Source organism: Podarcis gaigeae (assembly GCF_964106915.1).
Source record: "Podarcis gaigeae genome assembly, chromosome: 11".
Classification (NCBI taxonomy): Eukaryota; Metazoa; Chordata; class Lepidosauria; order Squamata; family Lacertidae; genus Podarcis; species Podarcis gaigeae.
The window spans coordinates 32,734,331-32,756,801 of NC_139687.1; the positions used below are offsets into that span (position 1 = coordinate 32,734,331).

The 22,471-nt window shown below is 40.8% G+C and overlaps 1 protein-coding gene across 2 annotated transcripts in view; it reads left to right on the forward strand.

The window, feature by feature from the left end:
* EDIL3 (EGF like repeats and discoidin domains 3) overlaps positions 1-22,471 on the forward strand; it is a 234,709-nt gene that overhangs the window by 74,925 nt on the left and 137,313 nt on the right. For both annotated transcript variants that reach the window (XR_014556287.1, XM_083703244.1), the window contains exon 2: positions 4,187-4,315. Coding sequence is in view for 1 of the 2 variants with exons in the window: in XM_083703244.1 (XP_083559370.1) it covers positions 4,187-4,315 (129 nt within the window). In the remaining variant the exon portion in view is untranslated. The remainder of the gene's footprint in view (positions 1-4,186; positions 4,316-22,471) is intronic.

Below are 22,471 nucleotides of genomic sequence, written 5' to 3' on the forward strand. Positions count from 1 at the left end.
AAGAAAGGGAATTCAGCTGGTAAAATGCATGAGCTAGTCTCAAACATTTTTGATATTATAAAACAAGACTATGAAAGTAGGATAGAGAAGCACGTTTAAAATTTGCAACTCGACATGCAATTTAAAATCAGAGTGACATCTGACATCAAAGTGCTTAATCAAACTCCTGTGAAGTCAAAGTGATGCTATTCAGATAGATGCTTTCCTGGTAATATGAAGCTCTGCATGACAGCTGTCCAATTTGAAATGCTTTTACCAAGATCCTGCCAAAATTGTATGTCATATTCAGGACACAAAGTTTTCTTTGCAAAGCAAAATTAAGTTATTTAAAAATCCCACCAGTAAGGATGACAGGTGCATCAATTTGAGTTTCTCTTTTTTATATATAATTTTTTATTAAATTTTCTTTTACAAATTATTCAACACAATCTTATTCTCGTATTTTACAATTTTTGAACTTCCACCAGCTCCTCCACCAATAATCCATATTTCTTATTCAGTACTGTCAGGGACGCAGCGGGAGCGCAGGGAGGGGAGGCGATGGAGAGCGAGGGGGAGCAATCCGAGGGCAGCGCAGGAGAATATGACAGTAGCCCGAGAGATTCCATGAGCCTCTCCAGCGAATCGGAAGATTCACAGAAGGGGGCGCCGGTGGCCAGGGCAAGGGGGGCCCCAAGGGGGACACCCCAGAAGCAAGGGGCCAGCGGGGACTCCCAGAGCAGCAGTTGGAAATCAGGACCAGCTTCCCCACCAGAGCGTAGTGGAGGGGAGGAGTCCCAGGTATCGGGGCCAGCGGATTCACCACCAGCGAGAGAAGATGAGTCAGGATTGACCACGCCTCCATCGGAGAGCAGGGGAACGGTCAAGAGGAAGGTTGCCGATTGGGTGCGCACGCCAAGTTCAAACGTACAGGCGAGCGGCACAGCAGGTAGCCCGGATAGGGAGCCAGGTCCTAAAGCCCGCCGGAAGGAGGGGCAAGAATCAGGGGGGTCAGCGTCAGAAGAGTCCAGAAAGGATGAAACCCCAGCGGGCAGGAGGGCCCAGAGGAGGAAGGAGCTAAGGAAGAGGTGGAGCAAGGCTAGAGTCTTAAACTGGTGTGGAAGGGGAGGAGATTCAGACGGAGCTTCGCCGGTCTAGGGTTTAAGATGTAGAGCTGCATGCTGTGGCTTTGAAATGGAAACTGAACGTCAATAAAGACTTTTGTATATAACTACAGCCGGGCGTTGGTCCTCTGTGAGCTGGGACATAGGGGCGGCTCTGACAAGTACGCATTTTTCATGTCTTGTATTGCCAGTTAATAGTAAGTTAACACTTCTGTTTTCCTTTTACAGTACATCTTTAACAATCACAAAGCCTCTTTAAAACCGACTAACGTTGACTGTACATCACATCTATTTTCCAGATAATCCGTAAACTTTCCCCAGTCCTTGATGAATTTGTGGTCTTTTTGATATCTAATTTCCCCAGTCATTTTGTCCAATTCTGCGTAATCCATAAGTTTCATTCTCCACTCTTCAAGAGTCGGTAGATCCTCTTGTTTCCATTTTTGGGCCATTAAGGTTCTTGCTGCTGTTACTGCATATTGAAAAAGTTTATAATCCCTTCTGATAATCTCTCTTCCTGTTATTCCTACATTTTACAAATGTATATTTAAACATCTTTTTCAATTCGTTATATATCATTTATATATCATTCCCCAGAAACCCTTAACCTTCTTACATTTCCACCACATATGATAAAATGATCCTTCTTTTTCATTACATTTCCAACACTTATTGCATGTCTTATACATTTTTGCTAACTTAACCGGTGTAATGTACCATCTATATACCATTTTCATGATATTTTCTTTTATCGCCCCACATGCAGTAAATTTCATATTTTTATTCCATACTTTTTCCCAGTCAATTGTATATTATAACCAAAGTCCCTGGCCCAATGTATCATAACCGATTTAACCTCCTCGTCCTTCGTTTGCCATTCCAGTAAAATTTTGTACATTTTTGACATTATCTTAATATCATTATTTATTATCTCTGTTTGAAATTTCGATTCTTTTTCTGAATATCCCCTCTCTTTTAATTCCTTTTTAAACATTTCGTTTACCTGAAAGTAGTGTAACCAATCAAACACATAATCTTTTACTTGTTCATATGGCTTCATTATCCATTTCCCCCCCACTTTGGTTACCAAGTCTCCATAAGTAATCCAGTCTCCTCTCATATTAATTTTCTTTACTCTCATTACCTCTAATGGAGACAACCAGTGTGGGATTTTAGGTTCCAATATGTTTTTATGCCTATCCCAAATTTCCAGTAAGAAGCTCCTGAAAATATGATTCTCAAAACCTTTGTGGTAAAATAATAAAGCCAATATGCTATAAAATACAGTAAATAATGAAAATATAGTGCAGTAGCAGCAATAAATGGCTCAAAAAACTATATTGCAATGTCTAGTTTTTAACTTAAAGTAAACCAGGGAGGAGAACACAATCAGATCTCTAGTGGGAAGGAATTCCATAATTGATTTGCCACCGCTCGGAAGATTATTATAGAGCGGTGGCAAATCAATTATGGAATTCCTTCCCACTAGAGATCTGATTGGCTTTATTATTTTACATAGTTTTATTTGTGTGATTATTGTTAGATGCCCTGGGCTTCTACAGGAGGAGGGTGGAATATTCTGTAATACCAATACATGATAACATGCAGAACTTAAAAACCAGGGAAAAATATACTTGTATGTGTTTTTATACTTGTGTTTTTATATATTTGCTCCTGTTTTGCTCTTTTATCAACAATCAGAAAATGAATTCAAATATGCAAATTAGATAAAGGAACTATTGGGAGGAGTGGGGTAGGGGGATTATTGGTTTGTGGGGGCCCCCCATTTTTCTTGTGTAGTTTGTGTTTTTAGCTTGTATTTTTATGTTGTGAATGACCCTGAAATCTATGTATTTAGGGAAGTATACAAATTGAATGAATGAATGAATGAATGAATGAACATTGTAGCTAAAGCAGAAAGGGACAACTCTTCCCAAAGGTGTTGGAGTCAAAGGAGTTTCCTCTGTCAGGAGGTGCCTCTAGACCCAACTCTATAATTCTAAGGTACAATTATACAACTCTGAAGAGCATGAAATTGTAGAATTAAAAAAGACTGGGCATTGCAATATTTGGGTGTGTCTTTGAGGGAAGTGCCCTTGAAATGTTCTCTCTCTCTCTCTCTCTCTCTCTCTCTCACACACACACACACACACACACATCCTTTATATCTGGCAAGGTGCATGTGAATTTTATTCGGGACCACACTATTTTAGTACACAAAGAAAGTGGGAATCCATCCTAATGGTGTATAGGTATTGGGGAAGGTCTTGAGAGGGGGTGGTTGTTAACTTGTAGAAAAATCCAAAGGAGATTGGGATACTTGTTAGCAAAGAATAGCAAACACATTTGGAAGGAAGCTCACAGAAATAATATCAGGATTTCCTTCCCTCAACCCCATCCACAAACACATACTGTATTTAGAACAGTGCATCTGGGTATCTCCTTTTTTTTTGCTTTAGGTCTGCATAAAATGCTATTATGATGCTTTGTTGTTGCACAAACTTTCTTTGGGAATCCATATTTCTATTGCTTTGGGAATCTATGGATTCCTTGGATCATGTTGTCTCTTGTTATTGAAAAACAATCTTCTACCTGTTCTTATCCTAAACCAGGTGCCTCCATGTGTTTTTCTCTACAACTGCAGTTACTCCTGGTTATTGGCCACACTGGCTAGAGCTGATAAAACCTAATGTCCTGCATAATCTGAGGTCACCAGAACGGACAAGGCTTGAGAGGATTCTAAGTTTTAGCACTAGTTTCCAATAACTGGTTAATGTTGCAGAGATGAAAACACACCCATTTGCTTCCACTCCTTTAAAATTGTTTCCACAAGAATACAACTCTTTATGCCATGATAATTGAAGGGAGCATCACTTTCTATGAAGGTTGTTCCCGTAAAAGTCCTAACAGAAACCGATCAAGAGAATACTGTAGAACATTTAATAGTTCATTAGATAATTTGTTGCTAGGGAATACTGCATCTGCTCTTAACTATCAATAAACTATATTTTCAGCAGCATTCATCATGATTTTGAAAACTATATATTCAAAAGATTGTGAGAAATCCTTTCTTTGATTCACAGGGGATATATGTGACTCCAACCCCTGCAAAAATGGAGGCATCTGCTTGTCTGGATTGAATGACAATTTCTACTCTTGCGAGTGTCCTGATGGCTTCACAGATCCCAACTGTTCTAGTGTTGTGGAGGTTGGTAAGTGCAAACTAAACAAACAAAAAAAGCAATAATTTCTGGAGTGTCCAGTTCATTTCTCAATCTTTAAATTTGTCACATGCATTTTTGCAGTACTCAGGCCATTCTTTTGTTCACTACTAATGTCTGGGTCTTAATCTTTCAACACTGGACCCATCTTCTTACACATCTGTAAGAATCTATTCTGGTGGATGGAGATGTGATACTAATTATCTCATTCACTTGGTATTACGACTTATCTACAATTACTCAGTATAGCCGTCTGGAAAAAGAATGAAATAATCTTTGTGTGATAGCTCCTCTGCCCTAGGGATATAATATATTGCATGGCTGGCCATGCAAATCACACATGTTGCATGTTGGATTTCTGTGATCATGACTACCAGAAATCACCATTGCTTATATTGAGAATCTCAGGATCATGCAGGAAACAGACCTGGCAAGGTTTGCTACAATTTATACCCACAGCATATAGAAACAATCACATGGAGACTATTTCTATGGCACTCTATGTATGTGTCATAGCGTGCAAAGAGGCCTTTAGAAATAGTTGATGCCAGACCAATAGACCCAAATGAACAGTTTGATAGCAGAGATAACAGCTCAGAAATAAGAATGGGTTAAACAAAGTACAGGTAGAGTATTAGCATTTCAAAGATGTCAGATGATTTTGTGGACTGCATAGCAGTTATCAGGAGGCCGCAGGCGGCATCACATTACTGGAATCATTTTAAAGCCACTTCCTATCTATGTCCAGTGAGTGGAAAGAAGCTTTTATGGAATAACAAAACTAATGCAGTTGGTTTGTGAGGCAAATGAAGCATTGCAACCCAGTCAGAGTAGGAGAGAAATAGAGGCCAAGGGAAATGAAAGCTTTGAAGTTTGGTTAAACTTGGCAAAGACAGTTCCATGCTGTTCATAATATTTCAGTGCTTTTCAGGTAAAGTCTCTCAGCTAATGGGGTGGGGGAGAGAGACTTGCAAAGTCAGCCTGGGATTCATAAGTCAAACCTCTTGCTTTCCCTTTCATGAATCACCTGTAGTAATGAAAGTTCAACAGGCTAGAGGAAACCCACAGAGAAATTCCCATTGCATTATGCCCCCCACAGTAGCAGAATCAGTGCATATTGAATGTGTTTCTCATAGAAGGCATATGTGTCATATGCAGCATGACAGGGGTAGCCAGAATGGTGCCCTCCATATTATTTTTGGCTGTTACTCCCATCACACCTGACCATTACCTTGCTGACTGTGGCTGATGTGGGTTGGAGGCCATCAACATTTGGAGGAGACCACATTGACTACCACTTATAAAATTATATTACAGTGGTACCTCGGGTTACAGACGCTTCAGGTTACAGACTCAGAAATAGTACCTCGGGTTAAGAACTTTGCTTCAGGATGAGAACAGAAATCCTGCTCCGGTGGCACGGCAGCAGCAGGAGGCCCTATTAGCTAAAGTGGTGCTTCAGGTTAAGAACAGTTTCAGGTTAAGAACGGACCTCTAGAACGAATTAAGTACTTAACCCGAGGTACCACTGTATATGATATGTGACTTATTTCCCCTAATTCCTGGATAGCACAAATAGGGAATCACCTTTGTAAAGAACGTAACTCAAGCCTATGTATAAACATGTCCTTGCATAAATGGATATTCAAGTTTCTTTACCTTCACCTCTCCTTATTGTTCCTGTTCCTGTTCCTGTTCTTCCCCTTCCTCTTTCAATGCATGTGTGACTGAATGACTACCGCAGTCCGGTGGATTATCTTCTGTTGGGATGGGTGAAGGGGCAGGAAGGAGAGAGTCCTGTTCAGCTTGCTACTGAGAAACCCATCCAACTTTAAATAAACAAAGATAGGCCTCTCAGAAACCTCACAGTTTACATACAAGATGCAAGGTAGCAGCCCACTACAATGAGCCGACGACAGGAGCTTATTTTGCCAATGAAAGTGATTATGATCTAATATAAACGCAAAATGAGCACATTTCAGTAGCACCCGCCAACTTGCCAGTGTCAGCTGTCAGGATGATTGTTGGCATCCTTTCATTCTTCAGCAAAAGTCAGTGAGTAACCAGTACAGTTTCGGAGCCCTCTGCTGCTTGCCTTATTTGTAGCTTCCTTTTGCTTAAAAACCTCACCTTTTATTCTCTGGCCTAGTCATGACCTTGTCCTTCACACTTTCCTGGCCCTTCTATTTCAGTCAAGTTATTGTTTCTAAAATCCCTTGCAGCATTTTCTGACCTGTAATCTTTTATGACCACAACTAGTTTAGTTGGAGGGTCAGCTTGTGAAGTAGGAGGCCCAGCTCTGAACTGCAACCTTTCCATCATCTTCACTCCAACCAATAATATTTATATATTATTTAATATGCAAAATCTCTAAGCAGTTTACACAAAATTCAGCAAGATACATTTAAAACCAAAAATACAGTAAATCAGTAAAAACAGAGGCCACCAATAAAACATTCAGTTACAGATAGGTAGCCGTGTTGGTCTGCCATAGTCAAAACAAAAAAAAATTCCTTCTAGTAGCACCTTAAAGAGGTGGGAATGGGTGATTGGCAGCTGTGATGAGCCTGTTGACGACTCTTAACGACTGCAATAGGTCTTACAGGAAAAAGCAAGGGGTGAGAAGGTGAAAAATGGCTTTGTCATGTATAATGAGATAAGAATCCAATGTCTTTGTTCAGACCAGGTCTCTCCATGGTTTTAAGTTTAGTAATAAGTTGCAATTCAGCAGCTTCTCTTTCCAGTCTATTTCTGAAATTTGTAGTAAAACAGCTACTTTGAGATCTTGTATAGAATGTCCTGGGAGATTGAAGTGTTCTCCTACTGGTTTCTCTGTCTTGTGATTCCTGATGTCAGATTTATGTCCGTTTATTCTTTGGCGTAAGGTTTGGCCTGTTTGTCTAATATAGAGAGCTGAAGGACACTGTTGGCATTTGATGGCATACACTGTTGGCATTTGATGGCATGCTGAATTGCAACTTATTGCAGTCATTAAGAGTCGTCAACAAGCTCATCACAGCTATCTGCCAATCACCCATTCCCACCACCCTTCTGAGTAATACCCCTCCCCACCTTCTCACTATATAGAAGGGTCTGGTAACTTCTGTTTCAGTGTATCTGAAGAAGTGTGCATGCACACGAAAGCTCATACCAAGAACTAACTTAGTTGGTCTTTAAGGTGCTACTAGAAGGAAATTTTTTTGTTTTAATAAAACATTCAGTTAAATATCAGTTAATAAAACTGCATCATCATTCTAGATGCCCTACTAAAGAACCCTATTATTTTGATAAGGTGTCAGCAATAACTGCAAGGTTTTTAGCGGGGGCAATTAGAATATGATCTATTATTTGATTAGTGATGCAAACCTCCAAAATGTATTTTGTATAGTTAAGTTTTTATCTCTATCTTCAGTACATTTTATTTTATTGCTATGGCTAGTTGCTGATGCAAATAAAGATTCTTCAGCCCCATTCTTTTGCAACTGAATTGGCAGCAGCAAACCTTGGAACCAGATTTGGCTCAATGAGTGGTCTTTCATTTAATTGTTAAAAAACATTCCTATGCTGTCTCTACATCATAAAATGTCCAGATGGGTAGCAGTAAAATATAATCAGTAGTATAATCCAGTACAAAAAAAACACATGGCCAATAAATCATTTAAAATTAGGGATGGGCAGTAAAAATGTTCTTTGCACTGGAAATAAATTGGGGGCCCTTCAGTGGCCCAGTCAAACATCACACACATACACACCAATTGGGTGGGCCTCAATCCAACCACCAGCCTGATTCTACTTCTCATTTTCCAGACAGTGTCTGGGCTGAACAATCAGGGTAGAGCCACTCTCAGGTTTACAGGACTGAAGCCTAAAAGGGCTTTAAAGGTTAACACAAACACTTTGAACTGTGCTCAGAAATGTACTGGGAGCCAATGTAGATCTTTTAGGACTGGTGTTATGTGCTCCTGGTGGCTGCTTCCAGTCTGCAGTCTCTCAGTTGCATTCTGGATCAATTGTAGTTTCCAAGTCTACTTCAGTCGTAGCCCCACACAGAGCACACTGCAGCCCCAAATGCATTTACTAGAGTTAAATGTGCATAAAAATGCCCTGTGGAATCCCCACCCAGCATATGTCATGTTGAATAGTGGAAAAGATGGACGAAGGACACAGCTCTTTTGGATCACAGCTCTTTATTGCAGCAGTTAGAACTGCTCCTGGAATCAGACTGACTGCAGCCTAGCTGGCTGCTTTATATAGTACTAAGTAACTTGAAACAGCAACAACTCACAACTAGCTAACCAATCAGGAATGACAGTTTTCAATCCTTCATTTACATACTGGCCCTGAGTGAGAACTGCAACTTAATCTTAGTACATAACATGTCAAAGAGTTAAAACAACTATTCAATTTTCGTAGACATCTGAAGGCAGCTGTGTTTTGGGAAACTTTTGTGTTTGTTGTTACTGTTCCTATTTTTCGTTGGAAGCCACCCAGAGTGGCTGGGGCAACCTAGTCAAATAGGTGGGGTATAAGATTTATTTATTTATTTATTTATTTATTTATTTATTTATTTATTTCCACATTGCACTGGCAAATTATATTACAAAAAGCTGAAAAAGTGTAAATTCCAAAGGATGTCCCTGTTTAGGAAAGTCTGAATTAGGCAAGTTCATAAATGTGAAATGAATCTAATCTCCAACACCCCCATCTCTAGGCACAAACCAACCATCATAGTAAAAACATAGAAGCCACGGTCCCAAAACCTCACCCATAAATAATGTTTTATGTTCGGTAGGCTGGGCCCTTAATTGAGTTTTAATTTGTGTTTTAATTGTGTTTCAGTTTTATAATTAATTTGTTATAGACTTCTATTGTTCTGCCTTGCAGTTTAATGTGTTTTTGTGGTTTGTGGGTTTGTTTGTCTCAGAGAACTTTTGTTATGGGGCAGAGATTTAAAGACAGAAAACAAACAAACAAAATGACTATGTAATTTCTCTGAAGAGCATAACTTGGATTAGACAGTGGAGCTATTTCAAGCTGCAGAATTTTCTGTTTAACCCTTGTTCTGGGCCAAATTAGGCCCTGGAACCCCATTGCCCAGTAGTGTGTGGGTCAATGAGAGGCAAATGGGGGCAGCATTCTGTTGATGTCATGATCTCCATGTGGGTCTATGGTAGAAAACCTCTATGGGTCACCATGGGATGAGGAATATGTAGAAACCTTTATAAACTCCTCTGGAGTTATGGGCCATTTCACCCCGTGAGCTTCAGGTTACCAGAAATGAGATTCTGACTAAATATCAGGAATAACTTTCTGACAGTAAGAGCTATTTGACAGTGGAATGGTCTCTTTTATGGAGGTTGTGGACTCCCCTTCCTTGGAGGTTTGTAAGCAGAGGTTGGATGGCCATCTGCCTTGGTGTGCTGGGCCTTGGGGTAACCCATGATACACTGTCCAGGACCGGTCCAGAATCCGAAGGTTCTGCTAGGAGTCAGTCCGGCAGGGCCAAGGCAGGACACAAGGCAGGAAACCAGGCAGGATCTAGCATACAGCAATGTTGTTCCCGCAACCTGGGGCGGGGTCCAACAGCCTTTTATCTTTATCGGGGTAGCGGCCAGTCCTGATTCCCTGGCGACTCACCTCCCTGTTTCGCTTGAAGGCGAGCACTCCTTCTGTGAGTACTCAGGTCTCTCCTTCTCTCAGACCTTAGTCTCTGCAGCTCAGGAGACATCGGTGGGTTACTAGACCCAGGGGCCACCTCAGCCTCCCCTGACCAAACCAGTAGTGGAGCAGCTATAAGTGATGCCCAGCTCAAGGCAATGAGGTAATCTGGAGCCAGGGAAGGCTCAAGCCCCTGACTCAGCCCAGCTGGTGTTGGTTGCAGGGGAACGTGTGCAGACTGGGACTCTTAAGGATCAGGCCCCAGACTTGGTTCAGATGATGCCTGAGGCAAAGGATCCGGTGCAGACTGAGACTCCTCTGGTTCCAAGTCTGAGCCTGAGTCCCAGGCCATCACACTTGGGTGCTTTAGTTGAGATTCTTGCATTTCAGGGGGTTAGACTAGATGACACTTGGAGTCCCTTCCAGTGCTACATTTCTATGATTCTATAATTCTGTGATTCTATGGCACTTGTAAAAGTGCAAGTTCTGGAGACCGAAGCGGTCAAGCGGGCAAGTATGACGTAAGATGATCCTTCAAGTTAACTGGTCCCAAGCGGGTAAGAACTTTATATACGAGTAGCAACATCTTCAGCTTGTCCCTGTAACAAATCAAGAGCCAGTGCAGATCCTTGAACAGAGGTGTAATATGAACTGTTATGCTGCATCTCAGTTCAGTATAATATATAACCCTAATAAAAGTGTCTGGTAAGACTTTTCTTGCACAGACTTCAAAATCACTTGCTGAAAGTACAGCGAGTTGCTTGTAACTCTTCCCAAAAGGAACTTGAAATGGATAAGCTTTGGGAGGATAACAGACCACAAATGACTATGACTTCACCTGTGAACAGGTAGCAAAATAGTAGTTGGTGAGGTGTTGATGTGCTTACACAGAGCCATATTTAACTAATTTGTTGTGCTGTTGGAAACCAGCACAAGGATTCCTGCTACTTCAGTGCGACTTTCCCCCATCTCCTCTCCCCATTGGTGTCCCTATCCCCTCTCCAAACGTGCTTCAGAGGCTTGGAAGAATCCCCAGAACACTGTTGGGGCAGGGTGGAGGCAAGAAATCGTTCCATCTGGCAAGCAGAAATGTTTTCACTGAGTCCTGTTTAGTGCTGCATTGAATACAACTCTTTTTATTTAAGGTGCTTACATACCACCACTAATAGTGACATTTATAAGCAGTGTGCATGAAATTGCAAAGAATACAAACTACAGGGGGTGGGGGGGACCCTTCTGGTTTGGTAGATCAGTATTACTTTCATATTTGCTCAGTAATTACCTTGAGCTCTTGATTGGAGTCTACTGGTGTGTGTTTTTTAAAAATGGGGTTGTTTTATCATGTATTTTAACCGTGGTTGCCTGTATTTAAACATTTTAATGGAATTATTTTATTATTGAGTATTTTAGCTATGAATATTTATATTTTAGTAACTGTGAAATGGGTTTTCATACTGTGTAAACTGGTGGTGAGTCTACCTTAGAATCATTAATTAATTAATATACTGCACAATAATATTTCATACGGGAGAGAGACTAGGATAAGCTGCTTACCTCAGGTTACCTAGTGAATTGACAGCCAACAAGGCATGTGAACGAGTGCTTTTAAGAAGACAGTCCTATATTTGAAGGGCTGTCTGCTTCAAATCCAGTTTAAAGTTAAACAACCATATGAAAGGAGAGCAGGGGTGCTGAAGTTTCACATTGATAATTAGCAGCTAAGGATAGCTCAGTCTGTTTCTGGTCTGTATTGATTCATAAGTATTTTTCTGTCCGCAGGTATCTGTGATTTAAAAAGAAATGCAGAAAAGTTCTTATTTAACTGTGTCTTTAAATAACTATTACATTGCATATATTAGATTTTAGTATGCATTTTATCTCAGTGTGTGCCTTTCTAAATGCATTTTATCCTGAAATATGCATTCAATGCTGTATTTTAGAACGTTTTTTTTTCAGCCATGAACTATAAAACCTTGGAGAAGTTAAAAACTCAGAAGATAATTCTGTTCTTTCTGCCCCCAAAAATATTTTTGTTAAACTTTATTTCAGTCATAGACCAGTGTAAGATAAAACATATGGATAAACTGAACACATAAGACTTAAAACAGGTAAGAAATAAAACCTAGTAATTAAAAGGTAATTTATACCATACATAACTTAGAAAGATAAAAAACAGTAAAAAGTGACTGTAAGGGACAAAGCGTAAAGGAGCACAGGTCTAAAACTAAGTTACATAATAAATAAAATGACTTTTCACTTTACTCATTTTCAGCTACATTAAGATGTGTGAATTGTAGGTGGGCATGTACTTTGCTTGCTGTTAATGAATTCTACAAATAGATGCCATATAACATAAAATACATTCTGATCTGGCTAGTTCACACTGGAATTCAAATAAAATGAATGCCTGAAGTTTCCCTATTAGCACCTACTCAGCAGACACACAGGCCACTTCCTCACAGTCTTCCCCCATTATGAAGAGTTGTATGGTACTTCTGTTTAAATACGGCAATGACAATTATTTCTACATTTGCATCTTCACATATAAATTTGCTTTGGACATTTTATGCAAATTTATGTTCTCTTCTTTTGTTTTTGTTTTACAAAGCATTAGAGGCCACTCTAGCCACCACACTGTGGTTTTGTGAAGTTCAGTTTTTGCTGCTCAGGTGTTTTTGTTTGTGTTTATACAGTGTATCTCCTGCACCTTCAACATTATACCATGCTGGGGCATAGCTATGAAATTTTAATAACAAGTCCAAATAAAAAAATAAGACACTGGCTATTTCCAGGTTGTGAAAAAAATGCAATTCCTCCCACCATCAACTTTCCCCTGCATGATCTTGGCATCCTTTTCAGCTATTTCCATCCTACTTGGTGAGGAACACCTACTAGCTGCCGAGAGCCCTATTGGGATGCTTCCTTGCATCAGAGAGACATTTCCAGTCCATGCACTCCACCTCCACCAATACAGCTGTGTTCTGAGCAGTTTCACTACAGTGTGTAGAAAAGGAGTCTGAAAATGGGAGGTGCAGTCATTCCTTGAGTGGAAGAGAATATGTTTGCAAAATGTGCCCCTTCTTGTGATTCAGCAGGGATTTCTTGGCCTCTAGTTATTTCCAAATGCCTTGGACTACAACTCCCATCAGCCCCGGACAACTGATGAAAGTTGTAGTCCAAAACATCTGGAAGGGAGCAGTTTGGTAAAATCTACCGCCAGACAAGTTTGGCTGAGGAAAAGTGCCTTGCTCAAAACCACCCTGCTAATTCTGAGCAGATTGGGGATTTGAACCTGAGTTTCGCACATCTTAAGCAATAGCCTTGTGTGTGGTGCAGCACAGCGAGCTTCCTGACAACTGGATCTCTCCTGCTTCCTATACTGTCTCCTGCCATGGGTAAAATAAGCAGTCCGTATTTATGCAGTCCTTGCTGGATTGGGCTCAGTAACATAACCTGCAAGCCAAATAAAGTCACTGAGCCACTTCTCAGTAGGCAGAGGAAATGCAAGCAATACAGGAAATGTCAATTATTCCCCATGCAGTTTTGATCTTGAGAAGCAAATTTAACAATCATCAACATTTGTTAAAGCAGAATTGTGCTGTTGAAGCTCTGTGCACCAGCAGATTGGTTTTTATTTATTTATATAAAAAAGCGCCAGTGCAGATGTACTTTTGTAGAAGAGGGGAAGTATTTGATGAGACATTGCTCATGCTTCTATTTCTTTATTTTAGAGCATTTGACATTTTTATCATCTGTTCAACACAGGCACTCCAATTAGGAAAACATTTGGCAGAGCAAGATTGGTTCTGCAGATAAAGAAATTGCATTGTCAGTGCCACTTGATTTATTCAAAAATATGGCTAAATGGACTATAATTTAACATGAGAGCCCTAATGCCTTCAAAAACAAGGCATTTAATTTTAGCTCTTGCTTTTCCTGGCACGGAAGAAGAAACATCTGCAGCTGTTGTTACTGAACTCACTCAATGACACACTGATTTAGGTCAGTAGCGGATGCCCCTAGGGAGGGGGGGAAGATCACTCATTGCAGGAGATGAAACCCTGGATGAACATCACACACAGAAGCAGGACTGTCAGGAGCTGTGCTGTGTCACTGGAGCTGCAAAGCTGATTCCATGCCCTCACCTTGGACGCCTCAGAATACACCAAGGTGGCTATGGAAGCTACAATGCACAATATGATTACTGCCACTGCCCAGAGGAGGAAGAGGCACCTGGTGGTGTTAGGTGACTCCCTACCAAGGGGGACAGAGGCAACAGTGTGCAAAGGAAACAGGATGTCCCGGAACGTGTGCTGTCTTCCAAGGATGTCCTGGGAGGTGTGCTGTCTTCCAAGTGCAAAGATTCACAATGTGATAGAGAAGTTGCCAAGTCTTATAAAGCCCACTAACCACAACCCATCCCTTCCAATTCATGTGGCTTCAAACAATACAGCCAGACCCAGCCTTTGATGTACAGCAGGGGACTATGAGATTCTGGGCAGGAACCTGAAGGGCCTTGGGGCACAGGTGGGTTTTTTTCATCACTTCTTCCTACTGAATGTTGTGACCCAGGAAAGAGAGAGGAAAATACTGGAAAGGTTTGGATTCTTATAATAATTTAATAATTATTATTTAATAATAATAATTCTTGATTCATGGTCCAAGGATCCATTGGTCTTTAAACCTCAGTGGGAGAAAATGGCAATCCACTGAAACCCCGAACTGATTTCAGCTCTGATTGAGCACTAAACAGTAGGTTTTCATATGAAAGGCTTGGGGCGGGGGAGGGATGAGATGCTCAGAAACATAACTTTTAAGCATGGACCTGTGCCTGGAAAGCATGGAGCAAAATGTAAGTGGCAGGGCTACTATAGTTGCAAGGGAGCTGTCCAGCTAAGAAGTCACACAGATAACAGCTGTTAAACTGTAACTGTTAAACATGAATACAGCTAGCCTTGGTATGCCATGGAGCCTCACTAGTTGGTTCTTATTTTTCCTTCTTGAGAAGGGCTAAAAGAATAGAGGCCTTGCACTGTCAACTGTCAATGCCACCTTCTTTTCTGGACAGCTGCTGAAGACATCACTGCATCTGTGCTTAGTGTTCCAGAGATTGGGGCTCTGGAGTGGGGACATATTTGACAAGTGCATCAGGTCCACCTAATCTGTAGTCCCCATAGTGGGGTACCTTCCAGGGACATGTTCTCAGAGAGTACTAAATACCAGTACCTTTGGTCCACATGCATGATATAGCCGGAGGTGAGCGTCTCTTCCTCCTCCTCCAAAAGGTGTTGGATTGTTCTGATTCTTGAGTGACAAAGCATCATAGGAAAGAAATGGAAGAGTTAATATGCCAAATCTGTATGGGAGAATATTGTGAAACAGATCTAGGATGCTTTTTTTTAATAGAGACAGAGAGACATACAGAAGGCAATTGTGTTACTATATTTTCCGTAAAATAAGTTGTAGCGCAAATTTGAAGGCTCTTGAGAGAGAGAGAAAGCAGAGGCTAGAGAAAAGTTTTGGAAGATTACCTGAATGTCTAAAAGGTTTCCTTATATCCAGTTTGCCAACAGTTATTGCCTGTGAATTTTGGGTACTGTTTTGGAGATTGCTGCTTGTTCAAAACATCCAAAAAAATTGAGGGTGAATTTGCTGAAATTTTAAGGAAGATACAGCACATTCCTATTTCATAAGTAATTCACAAGAGCTCTGACATGTAAATAGATCAAACTTAATAACCCTTTGATTTTGTATCAAATTTGCCAATCATTTGTTAAATTCCTTTCTTTTAAGGGTCTCTTCCTTTTACTTTGCCAGCTCTATATAGTTTTGTTTCTAGGGTCACATTAAGAATGATGTTCACAACTGTTGCTTATTTACTTTCTCTGATTAGAAGAGCCATAAGTAGAGCCCTAAAGATGTGTTTTCTAATATACAGTGGTACCTCTGGTTACGTACTTAATTCGTTCTGGAGGTCTGTTCTTAACCTGAAACTGTTCTTAACCTGAAGCACCACGTTAGCTAATGGGGCCTCCGACTGCTGCCACGCCGCTGCCACACGATTTCTGTTCTCATCCTGAAGCAAAGTTCTTAACCTGAGGTACTATTTCTGGGTTAGCGGAGTCTGTAATCTGAAGTGTCTGTAACCTGAAGCGTATGTAACCCGAGGTACCACTGTATATGGTTAAAAGCTAAGGAGCGTGGCCAAAATCCTTCAGCTACATATATGAGCAGTTATAAGATGATTGTATTGCAGGCATTAAAAAAAAAGTCCTTGCCATAAATCAATTTTGGGAGTTTGAAACTGACCCACAAGATTTTGATCTTTGGAGACTTGTTTCCATCAGGAGCAAATACATTATTTCACCCAGAAAATCCCACTGATTGGCCTCCCTGGGATCTATTTTAAAATATTTAGTTGAGTGTCCAGAAATAGAAGTCCTCATTAAGCTGAGCTGCTTTGCCACACAGGGAACCCAACTGTGGCCTAGCTGACCCCTTTTCTCTCTCTGCCTCGCACATTCTGACCCCACAGACTGAAGACTTGTGACATTACAGATCTGCAAGACCTCACATGGTGTGGAAGGCTGGAGATTAACACACAGTACTAGTATATTTTGAAAAGTAGGTTAGACTTTCATTAAGTCTCTTTGAGCATATGGCCTCCAGTTGTCATGGCTAAATGTTAATACAATTTGTATGATTGCTTAGTGTGGGGAAATCTTTGACCCACTTATAGAGGAGTTAAAATCGTTAGTTCAAATACTGTAATAGGAAGAGCAGCTGCAGTTACCTGTTGTATATCCTTAGCATGGTGTGACCTTGCTGGACTTTTGAACTTGCTAGACTTTTTTAAAAAAACAAAACAAAACACAAGCCAGGTAAAATATGTCATTGACGTTTAACATAGATCTCATCAGGACAAAACGATCTATAGATGCACAGGCATTGATTTATTACAGATCACTATGAGATAATAATCAGTCCTGTCAGTCACTTCCACATTTTGTAGGCAGTTAGCAGCAAAATGTACAATGAATACTTTTTCTTAATCAAAGCAATTATTTCCATAATGCCCTAAAACAACAATTCCCTTTGTCATAGGAGCCATTTAGCCAGCAGTTTAATTTTAGGAAGTGTCTGCCCAGGTGTGCTAGCCAAAGAACACACAAGTACTTTAGGGAAGGTAGACTTTGGGCAGGTGGCAATCAGGGATACAGTCAGCGCAGGAGTCCAGGGTCTCACTCAGCAGAATAAGAAGCCCCCCCACCTAGTGCCTGTTTACCCCATTTTGAATTGAAGTTGCACACATTACCATTTATCCTTGCCCCATTGAACCATATGATCTAGAGCAGTGCATCCCAACTGGGGGTCCATGGACCCCAAGGGGTCCGCATAGCCCACCCAGGGGTCCGTGGCAGCATTCACTTAACAAAAACTGCCATAGAGATATCAACATTTTCAAAAATATTGGCTTGGCTTTTGAAAAACAGGGGATCTGCCGTAATTAGCTAATTGGGAACCACTGAACTAGAGTTTAACGTTACTTAACCTGCACCCCTAATGGTAATAGGTATAAATCATGAATACAGCATAAGACAGTAGCACAGCACTGGGCTTCTGCTATCACCTGATTTCGTAGGATGCAGGATTCCAAACTATGGTGCACGAGTTCCATCTTGAAATGTATGAGAGACAATGGAGTGTGCCTCCTGGGTTGAAGTCACACACACAGGAAAAAGGACGCAATTGGACGTTTTCTTTTTGTTTTGTCTTGAAAGTCAGATAGTGCACTCCACTTTGGCAACTCATATTACATATATTTTAATGTAGGCTATAAATACATGTATAGATTCTGATTGTTATGTGAATCAATACATGCGCATACAGGGATGGGTGCAAACTACTTTTTTTTGCATCGCACATATGATGAAGATGTCATTTTTCAGTACAAAGGAAAGTTAAAGTCTACCAGCATGAACCATGGAATATTTATAAGATGAAAGAATGTGCCACCTTGATGAATATATCATCATCTCACTTTTTCATTTCAGTTCCTTGAATATATTTCATATTAAATCATGACTTCTCTTTTTTGATCTATTATGCTTTTCCTGAAGTCTGCAAATCTAAAGTAATTAAAAGAGACTCTTAAAATACGGGGGTTAAATTAAAATTTAATATTTAACAAAGTCCCTTAATGAGAATATTTTTTACAGGTAAAGGTACTAAAAAGCTGGAACAAGTAGTCCTGAAATTTAAATTCTTGTTGCAAAGCATTTGCACTGAAGGACACTCAAATTATTAATTGGTTTCTAATGAAACAGGTCTAGTGTGGTGAGCTGACTTTTTTGTCTGAACCATATTTGGCTATGAGCAGACTTGTCTTATTTTTACATATTGTTTTGTCATTTTGAACTAGCTAAATTCATATTTATTTATTGACTTGTTCCAAGCATTTATACAGGACATAGGCAGCTGACCCTTACCAAATCAGACTAGTGCAGTATTGCAGTAGTTTTTCAGTTATTCAGTTATTATCTCCTACCTGGAGAAAGTTATTTAAAAAATTTCCCTGCAACAGGAATTCCTGGAAGGCCCTTAGCCAATGGAAGTATGCCTATGTGACTTCTCCAAACATGCCTGCCCACGAACAGAGAATGTGCAGATCCCACAGCACACTGATTGGGCTTTGCTTGCTTTGCTAAAAGTGGCCGTCAGAGGTTTATGAATTAGCTTTCAGTCATGATGTGACAGAAGTCAGAAAAATGCTTTGGCTTCTGTTTTGGAGATTTGGCAGAAGACTTGCATTTTATGAACTACATTTTATTTGCTCTTCATGCAAAAATAAGGGCTTCTATTAGCTTATGCTGCAGCTATGTGGAAAGGAAACAGCCGGATAACCATGTCAGGCATTAGGAGCTGCCATTATGCCTTTCATTGGTTCCAAGGAAAAAGCTTCAAGCAACCATTTTCAGAGCAGTGAACCTAGGCTCCCTTGTGCCCTTGGCAAAGAGAATGGATTGGGGCCTCTGAAGCCACTCTGCTTCAGGGTGTTCACACTTCTCATAGCATCGCTGGGGGACTGGGCAGGGGGCCCCACAGGGTTGCTGTGATGGTCTATGCCAGTGACCAGATTCCTCTGATGAGGCAACCAGAGGAGCCTGTACACCTTGCCTGGCCACCCAGAGCAGCAGAGGAGCAGACGTGTTCCTAGCCACTCTGAACCAGAGTGGAGCAGCGTGATTATTGTCCCACCCCCTGGGCCTGCACCCTTGGCAGGGTCCAATCTAACCCCTAGGTATGCCACTGCTCTTTGTCAGAACTATCAGCCAAAAGCTTTATATGTAAAGAATCCAAAAATTACTTATTAGACTGTTAGCATTATTACTGTTACCATCTATGCATGCACACAAAGATGCAGCCAGTTTCTAAATCTGAGTCTGTTTATATTTTGTTACAGAGAGTTTTCCAAAGTTAAAAAGCAAGGGGGGAGGGAAACCCTAGGGTGTCCAAGCCATCCTGAATTTAATCAATGAAACAAAGCCAAATAGGTTTTCCCATACACAACACTATTAATTAAGAAGTGCCTGAGTGGTATATTCCTCATACATACATTATATGTAGGTGCACCTGCATATAAAGGGAATAATCTGGTCAAGATTGGACAGCCCAACCATTCACTGCATCAGTGAGGCAAAACAAGTAGGGAATTACAAAAACACAAACATAGGAAGTTGATGGTGGAATATATGTAATCACTCTCGGTCAATAGCAAATTATCTGAATTATGTCTGCTACTCTAGGTAACTTTGAAGACTTTGTGTAATTGGGTTGTACGCTGTATACACACAATGAAAGTGATTGAAGTAAGAAATCAAGAGCTTGACTTTGCTTGCTTGCTTGCTTGCTTGCCTTAAACCTCTGCAGAGCAAAAAGACGAGACTCAATCCATCCCACCTACCCGAGTGATACAGGTTTTCCTCCTGGAAAAAAATCTTATTCAATGGTTGAACAAATTTAAAATCAAATCTTGTTGCAGGAGGGAAATGTTCCTGTCTGCCAACAGTGCCTCAATGTGATGCTTCTTGGCTATGATCCTTTCAGTTATCATTCCTTTAACTTTTTATATAAGGGCCAAAGTACTCTCTCGCCCTACTTGCGACAGTGTTTGTCCCCTTTGTGACACATCATGGAAAGGGTTTGTGATGAAATGCAAAACTGCCAATTCTCCTTCTGGCAAATGAGTTGGATGACCCACTTCCCATCAGAAGGAATCTTCTCAGACTGAGGAGAAAAAGAAATCACCTCAAGCATATGCATTAGCTGTCCGACTCTATGTAAAAGTGCTCTCTGTCTCCCCTATGTATTACAGAAATGTTTGCTCAAAGATCTATCATGTTTCTGTCTGGGATGCTTTTCTTTACAGTGACCCATTTAACTTGGCTGCTAGCTTCACTAGAAAATGAGGTGACCACTTTATGACCTTTTAGAATTTGGAAACTTGAGCTCAGTAGTGGACAGTGGGGTGGAACTACTCACTAGATTTCTGGTTGGTCAAGTAGCTGTTGCTTACTGGGAGGCTGAGGAGAAGGGATAAGGTGGTGTGAAGTTGGTACAGTACAAACGAAATGGTGAAAGTACAGAATTGGCTCTGTTGCAGCAAATATTGCATATAATGACCTTTACACATGAATTGCACCTCCATGAATTTTATATTTGGATATGAGCTGTATATTTGGGTATGAATCTGCCCTGAGTTATAGAATTATGAAACATTAAATGATGTAATGTTTCATATGTACACTCTTCCCCTTTTTCTGGGCTGGACAAGTGTATGAATTGTTGGGCATTGCACCTATATTGGTGGTGGTATACCTCTTCTTGGTATGTTGGACCATTCGGTAAAATAGCAGAGGAATAAATGTTTCATATTTCAACAGCTGTCACAACTGAAGCAAAATAATCAAAACCTGTAAAATCTGTTATGGTGGGAGTAGGGTCATCAGTCCAAAATGCAGCAGCCAGATTCCTGCCTGGGGTTCCATGCACGGGCGGAGGAAGAGGAGTGGGGGGGAGCACACCGCCCCCGGCAGCGTGATCCCAGTGGGGTGCCATTGTGGCTCCCCCCCCCCCGCGCGCTGGGCATCATGCCCCCCTGAGCGTTGTGCCATGCCCCCGGGACGTGTGCCACACCCCTGCGGGTGGTGCGCCATGCCCCCAGGATGCACACCAGCCCCACCCCTGCCTGCTCTCTGCCGCCCCCTGGTGCTGGAGCATGAAGCTCTGCCACTGGTTCCATGTAGAGCTTGTACTGCCCCTGTTTTAAAACAGCTGCACTGGTTGCCAGAGTGTAGCCAATTCACGATGCTCAAACAGGTGTTTAAAGACCTAAATGACTTAGGTACTAAATATTTGAAGGGCCATCTCCATCTCAGCTGATCCTCTTGAGGGGGCTCCCTCAAATGGCTGAGGAGAAGGGTTTATCTGTGGATAAATTGTGGAACTCCCCAAAGGGAGGCGTATCACCTTCATTGTATTGCTTTTGTTGCATGCTGATGACATGTCTCTTTACCTGGGCCTTTGAAATTTGACACATTTAGTTTCGTGGAATGCATCTCTTGCTGCATTTGTAGTGTTCTGTTCTGGTTGGAATAACTACACACACAAATATAATTGCAAGTGTTTTATTTGTTTTTATAATGGTACATGATACTGTTGTAACCTGGAGACCTGTAGGGAAAGGTGGCTTAGACATCTTAGAAATGAAACAAAATAAGGGGAAAGCAAGAAATAAAACTGAGTGACTACTGGTAAATTTGCAAAAGCATTTAGTCACTAATAGGTACTCATACTGAGTATTGCATCCGCTTGGTGCACTTACATAAAAAGTGAACAAAACACTTCAAAATATAAAGGGGGGAAAGCAAAGCTAGTAGAGCTGAATTTCAAGTAGTTCTTATTTTTAAAAGCAACTCTAATAAAACACCTTATAAAATCAATAGGTCTGACTCCTTCACTAATGAAAATTGAAAGTTGGAGAGAAGTGCTGGAATGCTGACTGACAGTTTTGTTCAAAGCGTTTTTGTGCAAAGGTTAAGTCACAGGGGGCTTATAAACTTTTGATTTCTAGCGGCTTCTTTCATTAAGATAAAGGAAGGCTAATGAAAATTGTCTTCACTCAACCTACTCATGAGTAATTTGCCAGGTAATTTACAAAGCTCCATTTTAGAGCCATACATAAATTAATGATTTTTTTCTAATTCCTAAAGCATATTTTAGGAACCAATTTCTTTTTAATAGCTTTGCTAAGTGCTTGTCAGTCATTTCTAAGAATGCACTCATCACCTTTCAGGGTCAGCCTCTTAATTACTCACGATTTTTCTTTGGGCATCCAGAATATATTTTGCAGTCCATTAATGGAGAAAGCATTTTTTCCTTACTTAGGATTTCCACATTTCTACTCTCCACTGGGTAATTTAATAGAAC